Source organism: Ictalurus furcatus, chromosome 10, assembly GCF_023375685.1.
Source record: "Ictalurus furcatus strain D&B chromosome 10, Billie_1.0, whole genome shotgun sequence".
NCBI classification, from domain to species: Eukaryota; Metazoa; Chordata; class Actinopteri; order Siluriformes; family Ictaluridae; genus Ictalurus; species Ictalurus furcatus.
In genome coordinates this window covers 12298369-12309177 of record NC_071264.1, presented here as the reverse complement: position 1 = coordinate 12309177, position 10809 = coordinate 12298369, and the positions used below count along the sequence as shown (strand labels likewise).

Sequence of the window (10809 nt, the reverse complement as noted above, 5' to 3'; positions counted from 1 at the left end):
AGCATCATAGCGAGGCTAACTGATATGAATTGCTGTTTTTTTCTACACAGGAACTATCCAATTCTTTTAATAAGAAACTTGTTCTTGTGTAGTTAGCATATACAGTAGGTATTGTCAAATTACTGCTTGGTATTAATCCATCATTTTGGGTTATCTTGCTACAACACAACTTACAGTAAAAGTAACTGTAAATTGTCCTACAACAACTGTTAAGATTTACATAAGCCAAGACTAAGGTGTTTTTGTCCTCACTAGTTACATTATAGTTGCATTTTTACTACATACTTACTATTTATGTAAGAAATAATACACTATAACATGTCGTTATAGGATAATAATCGACAACAGAGTGGTGTAATGTGGCCCAACATGGAGTTACCATTCAAGCCCAAAGTCAATTATTTGCCAATAACAGCACATCTCAAGGAAATCTGTAAATTATTAAAATTTTTATTTATCAATGAACAATGCATCATACTTTTTAACTGTTTATAGTTACACATCCACAAGACAAGTTGGTAACTTAAGTTTTAGCAGCTATAAACAGTCCTTCTTCACCAGCCTCCCTTTTCATTTCTCTCATGAAGTTAACAACAAAAAAAAAGGGTCATGTTGTCTCCAAAGTGCTGACACTGGAGACTCCTTCTATAAATATGTGATATATGTAGAGAAACATCTCCTTACAGAAATCGTCACCATATCAAAGATTATATGTTTTTATTTGTTATGTAACAGCATGTTTTAAAATCTGTTTATTATTAGGCTATTGGTTTCTGTGTAAGTTACTCTAGAATGAATAACGTATTAGAACTGGCACATAAACCTGTGATCTGAATTAAAGCCGACAATCATGTCAAATCTGCTGTTATAGGAAATTAATCAACACCTTTTGACCAATCAGATTTGTGATTTCAACCGTGCTGTGGTATAAGACACAGTATAATCTGGATCATCATAGTTTTTGGTACAACTGATGAAAACGAATAAGCCGAATACAATGAGAGAAGTAATTTAATGCTAACACATGCGTCCTCCGAGACACGTGAAGCCAACTTTTTTATTATTTTTATAAGTGCTGGTCATGCTGCACCACAGGGCAGTGCAACACATTCTGGGGAAAGCACTGCCTGTTTCAGATACATGAGCTCAAAGTGGCTAGTGTCACTGATTGACAGGGGAGACAGAGTATATTATCCCTCCCTTCAAGAGAGCGTGGCCAGTTTTGCTCTCTTGGACTCCTGGCATTGAATGAGAGTGTGGCATTGTCAAGGTCTGAACTCTGATTTGAATGTCTAGAGATTTTATTTTCGGCATTTTCATCATCCCTCCACACAGTAGAGTTCTGTGATATTCTTAAGTGTGTGCTTATAGACATCCCTCTGCACACCAGAGATTTTGGGATTTAATTGCCTTTTCTATGTTTAAAATGGTGGTCTTGTTGGAGGGTTTGCCTCAGTTAAATTTCCATAATCTCCTGGCAGGAATTAATGGGACCGGGGTTTGACCGCCATCTGATTATCACTTCAAATTCCCTTTCAATTCCAGTGTCACTTTGATAAAATAAATAAATAAATAAATAAAATTTAGGTATTGTTATATTAGTGATTGCTTCCTCTTGGCACAACCAGATCATGTGGGGTTGGACTTCTTTCAATTTCATACAAGTGAAGTAAGAGAAGGTATTAACACTAATCTCTCTCCTAATCCTTACCCTAACCTTTTCATGTGAATTTCATTCATCTTTTCATGTGAATTAAGTTGTGTGTGAGCATGTTACCTGCCACTTTTTATTTTAACATGCACTCAGTTGAATCTAAAGGCTTAAGTCAACTATGAAGCACTGTTTTTATTTCCTCATGTTACAAAATCCGTTTTTAGCTGTGTCAGAAATCTTTATATTAAATTGAAACAGCAAATATATCAAATGGTTACACATACACATTTCCAAATTCACAGTTTTTATAACTTTTGTCTCAGAATTATAATTGGAACTATAATATATTTTTCCTAATTAAAGTTGTTTTGTAATGGCTTTTGAGACCTGTTGGGGCTGAGGCCTTGTAACTGTTGAATTGTGACCCTTTGCATTTTTCTCTCTCTCTCCCTTATCACCTAGCTGTGGTGGATGTGCACATTTATGTCCTGTTGCTGACAGCCTTGCACTTGTTTGAGTAGATAGTGTTTAGTGTTTAATGATTTGCTTAAACAAGATTGTAACAATAACCAGTGTGAAGTACATACACTGTCCAAGTCTAACTTCATCTATAGATTAAATATTCTTTTTCTAATAGTTTTCCCCATGGTAACTGATTACAAAAGAATTTTACACTTGTGCTACTTAACCACGCTATAGATTAAAAAATGTACAAGATGTTTACAGTGTGATTCCATAATGATACAGATTTTCTTATCAACACTTCACTACAGACACTAAAAATTTGGTCATTTTTCAGTTTTTGGATGAATTACATCAATAACATAGCTTCATTATCAAACCTTAACAGAAAAATAATTATTTTACTGTTTTTGTACATGTCCACTGCATTATCTTATACTTTTTTGCTGAAGGCTTTAAGCCCTGCCTACTTTGCACATTAATGTAATATCATATTCCCATAAAACTTGTTTATCTTTTTTTTTTTTTTTTTTTATCAATTTATATTATTATTTCATATGTATTATTGTATTTTCACTAACCAGAAAAGAGTTTCTAGATGATATACATTCATGAAATTTTGCATGTTCATTCATAGAGTTGGGCAATATGACAATATAATATCAGTATCATGATAAATTATGTTACTATATGCTTTTCTCATATATTGTATGTACTTTTTATTACATTTTAAAAGCTAATTACAAACTGACTGAAAGCAGCTTATGTATGCTAAAATTTTGTACTTAATGTTTAAATTTGTAAACTGTTACATTTTTTAATCTGTTTACTTTTCTTCTTCTTTTCAGTGTTAGTATATTTTTTAACAAACTAAATGTTATTTTTTTTAAATCGAAAAAAGTAAATAATTAATATTTAAAGAATTTGAAGAATATTTGAATAAAGTATCATTGAACAGGTCAAAACTAACACACACCAGTACTGTATTGCCGTAAGTCGTCACAAACCTATATATTGTGATATTGTACATATTGTTCATTATACAACACTTAATTCTGGTCCACTATTTTGATTGGTCAAGCGGTGTTTCAAGAGTGCTTATATGTATTATAACCACACTCGGACATTTCACTGTTTCACTCCACTTATCTGTGTTTGCCATGTAAATTTCCACTTCCGAGTTCAAAACAGTTAATATAGTAATGTTATGACATCATCAGCAGACATAGCAAACAATCATTTTCAGGGATATTTGGAATTTTCAAGAATATTAGGAATAAACTTTTAACTTAAAATATGAAAGCTCGTCAGATGAAGATGTGAAGTAGGAGCGCCATTTTTACCAGAAGCACCTTCATCATGAATGTACAAATTCAGCTAGCCAGCTAGCTGACATGCTAGAAAGTGAGTGTGGCTTCTTAGGGATCTATTTCTGCTAGCAGAGCAAAAATAAACAGAACATTTGGCCATATTGTGTCTGAAATTTCACTTACTCAATATTAATTTCTTGTTTATAGAACTATTGTATAATAGCAATAGTGTCTATGGCTGAATCACAGCTATGCCGATATTCAGTACAACCGTATTATTGCTCATGCAATATTGCTTAATTATTAAAAATATGTCCTCAAGGGACCATGTTCTCTGGACATAGCAGGTCACAATAAGTTTGTGGTTCACTAGTTTCAGGCTCAGTTTCTCCACCTACAGCTCAGATTGTCTGATATCCTTTGTACACAAAATAATTGCATTCGGTTTTGGTTGCAATCTGATTTACTATATACTGATTTGCTGATGTTCAGTATAGTCACACTCTTGCTTATGCGATATTGCTTAATTGTAGAAATGCCTTCAAGAATCATATGACATGATATTGTCATATTGCTCCCCCTTATAGCATTCCAATCCATACTTAGAAGTATATTACAGAGTAATTTCCCAAAATGTTAATAATTGTTGGATTTATGTTAGATTTTATTATTAAAAAAATTATACAAATTATAATTGCAGTGTGGTGTGTTGTTTTTCCACAATAAAGAAATGATTTTCCAACAAAAAATCTTTGGAAAAAGTTCCAATAAAAAAAGTATCAGCAATCAACTAGTGAGGATTCACGATTCACCTGTAGTGTAGAACTGATGGCAAATTGAGTTTAACTTGGTTTTTCTGTACCAATCATTTTACCATATACAGTATATATTTGAAGGGAAATTTTTTTAAAGAGTATTAACCTCTCTGTTCTTTGTAAATGAGTAAGCCGCTGCTCGTATTGTACTGTTGATCTTTGAAATATTGGATCTTAAATATATATTTTAAAAAATGTATATATATATTTGTGTGCACAGACATTTGACAAATTATTGAAAGTGTAATAAATAAAATGTTAAAAGTGTAGTAATAAAAAGTAAAGAATAATTATATCCATCTAAACGACCAGCATTTAACATTGTATTATGAAAATGTCTCCTTTCTGTCTTCTCACTTTTACTGGATGTATGACATTTTCTTCCAATGTGTAATGAATCTATTCGATTGTCATTGCCTGCTACTGTGTGCATCAGGACTTTGGAATTTGCTTCCCATTTTCAAGTATGGAAATCAGGGGTGGAGGGCTCACTCTGTGTACGTGTTGGTGTGTGTAAAGGGGTGTGGAGGGATGTGGCCTCCTGTATGACTCAGTTATCCTCTGTTCATATTGTGACTCTGGGAAATGCCATTCCTTGAGTTTATTATAACACTGGAAAATGATTTCATGGCCAGGCTTTCTAGGGGAACCCGTGGTGCTGCACATGAGTGCTTCTTCATTATCCTAATTGGTGTCTTATCATTGAGACATTTCCCAGCAGGAGTTCACAAAAGCAACAGACTGGGAAACTGAAACACTGAAACTGTGTGTTATATAGCTTTATTTTTAGCTCTAGGGTCACACCCTGTTCATAGCACGGACTGCAAAGCAGATGCAAATTATAGCTCAGTTTTTCTTCTGTTTGAATACGTGGCCTTAATATTAGTTTGGTTTTTATGCATTTAAATAACTGTTACATTTCATACTAGATTATTTGATTTCAGCAACATTTGTTTTCAACAGTTTTAATGATCATGTTTATTGATAATTGAGAAAATAGTCATAGAGGACAGAAAGTTTGTACACCCCCATGTATTATATTTTGTTTTTATTTTTACATCAGAAACATTTCCAAGCCAGAAGCTTGGTAAAGTTCCATAACCCTGTAAATTCCTGCTTATTATTCAGTCCTTTAAATGAAACCATATTATTCAGTAACTGTAGTGAAACTAACTGAATGGATGTGTAGTAACAAAAGTGAGTGACCACCAATGGGTCCTGTGAGTTTGAGCAGTTAAGTGTATTTTAGATCCACTAATTAGCAAATACATGAATAGTTAGAGGAATAGTGTTTTCCATGTTTTGCAGGTGACATAAACCAGTCAGTAATTTTGATTGTTCTCTCAAGTCATACCACCAATTTTGTTCTTAATGCCAATTTACACTAGCAGTCATTCATAGATCATACAAATCTTGAAAAAATAAAAAACGGTACATACAGGTATTCCACTAACGTGAGGAAGAATCTGGTGCCATCTACTGTATAGTCACCATTACGAACTGTCTCAGGAAATCAGGGTGCATCAAGCGTATGTTCAATGCCATGATATCACACTGGAAAATTTGTAATTTTGCATGACTCATTTTGTATGAAAACTTACATTGGTTAAGGCTAGGATTAGGGATGGGGTTAGGATCATTCAAGATTTAGGAAAATCCAACCATATTGCCATAGTTTGTTTGAATTTGTACAAAATTCCCATGAGATGTGGTTCTTACACTCTTAGAAGAAAGGGTTCTTCAAGTGTTCCTTGGATGATTAATGGTTTTAGCTTTGAAAATAGTAAGTTGTAGGTTTCTACATAGAATTATTAAGGGTTCCTCTAGAGGAGCACTATAAAGAGTTTTAGATTGAACCTTTTTTAAAGAGTGCACGATCTTAGAAGGTTAAATGGGTGGATAAGAGTTCTAAACAGATTGTTCTGAAAGGGGAAACCCTCTGTTGAATGGTTCTACATAGAAACAGTTTTGGAACATTAAAAAAAAAATTCACAAGAGAGACTTGTCAAAGAGTGCTAGATTGAACTTTTCATTCCTCTTCATGACATATACAGTTTATCTCATTTAATTGAGATACTGTGTATTGTGTGATGGAGTTGTTTATTTCAAACAGTGTGAAATAAACTTTGTGATGATTCTTCCATTCTTATCTGAGAGAGGATGCAGCTGCTTAAAGGGATAAGAGAAGTTCAGACACCCCCCCCCATACCATGGGGACTTGGTAATATGATCTGTCTGAGGGTTTCCTTCCATGTTGAGAATGTTAATATGTCCTGTTCGCTGCAACCCCTTTCAGTGCACTCGCTGCCCAAAATGGAAGACATTACATCATATCCTTTATAACAGTCCTCGGCCATCTGATGAGTGTAGAAATGGGAAAGGAGGGGGGGTCTCTTAAAAAGCTCACACTCCTCTTCTGACTCCCTCAGTTTCGTTCCTGGATTATAGTTGAGTTACCGCTTCTTGCTTGTGCTTGGAACTTATTGGTTACTCTTTCCTCTCAGAACGATGTGCTCTTTGAGTTTTGCCAGATCTTTAGGTTTTGCCCTAATTCCACTGGCCATCTGCTGCATTGTGGCCAATGTGCTGCTATTTTTCCCCAATGGAACGGTGTCTTTTGTGCAGAATGACCAATTGAGTGCCTACGTGTGGTCCTTCATGGGAATAGGAGGTGGTGGCATCGCAGTGAGTATTGTTCTTGTGCCTTTTTAGTTTGTGGATGTGTAGAAGATGACTCTGAAGTGATGATGGGTGTGTATATAGAAAACGTTTTCTTTTTTTTGAAAAAAAAATTGCTTGGTACCTCTGGCTAAAATTACAAAATGGAGGATTTCCACTTAGTAGTAGATTCCAAGTAGTAGTAGAGTGTATGGGTACCTTCTTTTGTTTTGGTGTTTTGGTGGGTTTAGGGTTTGAGTTTGAAAAAACTAAATATCTATTTTAAAAAATGAGAGCTCCAGAAACTTTTTTTGTTTTTGTCAAAATACTTTAAGGGGTTAGAAAGAGCTAGTCAAATCTGCTTTACATTCAGATAATGAATGGTTTCAGAAAGCTAAAAATAAATGTTGGTCTTGTCTAATGATTAAGCTCAAGCAAAAGTAAGCATCCTTCTATTCAGCATCCTGTCTGACCCAAATTTGTAACAAACACCACAGACATAAAATATTATTTACTGATTTACTTTGATTGCAGATATTCATAGCTGCATTCACTTTTTTGAGCATGGGGAAGTGTGCTGACTCCTGTGGAACAGAGAGCTGTGCTGTGAGTACTACAATTTCCACTACCTACTCTTATGCCATTGAATTGATCAGGCTTCAAAGAAATCCTGGTATGTCTGAATTATAAAAAAATGACCTTGGAATTATACAGAAATTTACTGGATGCAGAGTTGCCAGATTGGTATTGGAATTAATATTCTGTAGCGGCCTGGGAAAACCCTTCACATGGTAAAATCTTGACATTTTCTCCTATATAAAGTTCTTGAAACTACAGAACTGAAATATGTTTATCTTTCACATAAAGAAAAGGTCTGCCATTTTAAATATAGTTACATCCAAAAGTGAAAAAGGAGAACAACATGTACATATTCTAGCCCATCTCTGTCACAGAGATTTTAATGGTGGGTATCTGATTACAAACTGAATTGATTAGGCTCTGTTTCACTACAGCAGATAGCTATCCAAAAACTTGATCAAATTGTGACACTCACTGTGTGAGAAAATCATATTTAGCTAATAAATATTTGCCACAATGTCTGTTAAAATGGCTCCTTCCACAAATTGAGGTGTCAAGTTATGTTATAAGCAGAAAAATGCAATTTTAGCCAAAACGTCGATTGACTGATTGATTAATTGATTGCTGTTTGCAAGAATTCAGCCACAGCGACATGCAGCAGGTTTTCCCAGACCACCACCCACAGCACTTTTACAGCACTCTCACTGTAATGTATATTTACTGTTATGAAACATTGCAGTGATTACAGTTTCTGTTCACAAAATTATGTAATTATAAGATAAGATCAAATGACACAATAATAAATGTTAAAATGAACAATGAGAACTGCAGTGACAGAATCAATGGGTTACACGCCTAAAAAGCACAAGGAAATTAAGCTGAAATTGAAATATGCACGCTGCCAAACTTGGGAGGATTTAAAATATGAGGTGCCTTTGCTGCTTCAGGAAAATGCTTTTGATGCCTAGTTTTACAGTAAAGTTAAAGATACCGTATGTTTGACTCTGTTGTCACAACAGCAGTGTTACTGTAGCTATACAGTAAAGTGTTTTGATAGTGAGTACCATAAATATTTTCCTAGAATACCAGGTTATGGTATCGAACTATAAATCACATTTAATATTATATTGGTTTGAAGAGAGCATTTAATTATGGAAACTGCAGATATTCCTTACAGAATGGGGATGATACTCCAGAAAGTTCTGACCAAAGAGTGACAGTAATAGTGGTGGCTTTATGTGTCCATTTTGTTTCTCTTGTTTGATTGCACATTTTGTTTGTCCAGATGTGTGGCTCTGTGCTAGCGTCTCTCATTGGACTGGCCGGCTCTGGTTATTGCTTCATCATCTCAGCCATGGCCATGTTAGAGGGGCCATATTGCATGAGCAAATTAAAATGGGAAACTCCTTTCCAGAATGATGGGTTACGGTATGAAAACACTATAGATCCTTCTTATCCATCTTACATAAATGTAATGTTGGATTCAGTACAGTTGCTAAACACTTTCCTGTATCTTTGTACCTCTTATTCTCAGATACCTGTTTAACCGTGAATCCTGGTCATGGTGTGAACAGCCTGCTCACATTGTTGAGTGGAATGTGACGCTTCTTTCCATCCTATTAGGCCTCAGCCTGATCGAGTTCCTCATTTGCTTTGTGCAGTTTATCAGCGGATTAGTCAGCGCCATCTGCAGGCCTTGCTGCTATAAGCAGCAATATAGCCTGAGTGCTTAAAGACACAATGGACAACTATCCCATATATCCCTAGTGAACAGACATTGTAACGATAGGCTGCTACTTAAAAAAAAAAAAAACATTCTGAAAATACCTGACAGACTAAATATCTGGGAACTGGGTCAGTGTAGCATGAAGAGCCTTTTCTAGCTTGAACAGGAGCAGCTCTTATCTGTCTTATACTATTCTAACACAATCAACCACAATACAGAACCATTGTAGTATACTCAGACCTGATACCTAGAACTATTTCTAGGTTGATACCTAGAACTATTTTTAAAAAAAAACAAAAAAAAAAACAACAACAAAAAAAAAAAACAAAAAAACAGAGGTTTGTAAGTTACATAACTTTCTGTCCATGGAAAAATATAGAGTAACTGATATATTTTTTTTTCACCTCTTAGAATTAATTACTGAGACAATATAATCAAGATAATTTTGCTTTTATGAAAAGACAAATTAATTCAAGCGCGCTTTATAAGTTCTGATTATACACTGTATGGCTTCATTGTCCATTTTGTTAAATGTATTTCTTGTGTTTTCTGTATGTTTCATTTTAAGAAAATGATAACTTATTTCCCAATTATTGATAAACTATTATGTTGATGTTAAAAAATCTTGACGTTATGTATCATATAAGCAAATTTTTATTATTTTTTATAATGTTTCTTATGTTTCCTTAAAAATGAATAAATGTTCCATTTTGGATTTATACACTAGTTTTGCTTTTAATGTGCAGTGTAAACAAGGTGAACCATAATACTGGGATTGTGTGGCTTTGCTGCAGGAATCTCATTAGTGCTGTTGGAGCCAGAACTTTCATAAGAGCTTTTATTCCTGAACCATGCTCTGCTCCTGTAAAAGCACTAGAAATGTGATTTAGGGTGTGCTAAACCCAGTTCACAAACATTTTAGAAGGACACAAGGACATTTAGAGTACCCCATGGCTATATGAGCAAATGTATGACTGTTGCTAAGGCCAAGGAAATTTGTTTAACATACAAATATAATACAAACTCTGGACATTGAGCACTTCTATTTGTGAACATGTGAGCTTTGCTTTCTATTGGTTTTACCTGAAGTGGCCTTTAGTTCTGTGGTACCTTATAGTAGATTCCAAAAGTTCCAAAAGAGACCACAACTGAAAATACTCCTGTTTTGCATTATTTTCTAATTTAATACAACATTATATAATATATTATTAGCCATAACCTGACTTAAAAGTTGAATATTAGAAATATTTCCATGAATTTCAGAATTTCTTAGCATTAGGGTGCTTTTGCTTGCATGGCCTCGAGCTAGCACAAACAAGTTTGTGCAAAACCTGATGACCCTTGGTAGATCAAATCCATTATGTCCTCTGAACATGTGGAAGGGTTAAGACTCAACAAAAACTGAGCTGTTGTACATAGGAGTTAACATGGTCAGTACCACAAATTTGCTTAAATTTAAATAGTGACTGGATAACATTCAAGAATATTCAATATTGTACAGTACATTTCCTTTCTTTGTTCTGTTTATTTCTAATTTTAAACAGACCCCAATTTATATTTAGATTAGCCATTTGCTCAAATTGCTTAAACACACATAATTAAATT

At 34.4% G+C, this 10809-nt stretch overlaps 1 protein-coding gene across 1 annotated transcript; it reads left to right on the top strand.

Annotated features, from left to right (window-relative positions):
- The first annotated feature begins 6621 nt into the window (after window positions 1-6621).
- Window positions 6622-9925, top strand: tm4sf18 (transmembrane 4 L six family member 18). The gene is made up of 4 exons (XM_053634053.1): window positions 6622-6926; window positions 7434-7505; window positions 8764-8906; window positions 9013-9925. Exons 1-4 carry the CDS (start codon window positions 6750-6752, stop codon window positions 9209-9211), a joined length of 591 nt encoding a protein of 196 aa, XP_053490028.1. The 5' UTR covers window positions 6622-6749; the 3' UTR covers window positions 9212-9925.
- The last annotated feature ends 884 nt before the right edge of the window (window positions 9926-10809 follow it).

Bases quoted from the DNA above. Each gene is read 5' to 3' on its own strand.
- tm4sf18 (XM_053634053.1), top strand. From the start codon at position 6,750: ATGTGCTCTTTGAGTTTTGCCAGATCTTTAGGTTTTGCCCTAATTCCA. The intron at 6,927-7,433 runs GTGAGTATTGTT...CTTTGATTGCAG, and splicing joins TAGGAGGTGGTGGCATCGCA to ATATTCATAGCTGCATTCAC. The intron at 7,506-8,763 runs GTGAGTACTACA...TTGTTTGTCCAG, and splicing joins GTGGAACAGAGAGCTGTGCT to ATGTGTGGCTCTGTGCTAGC.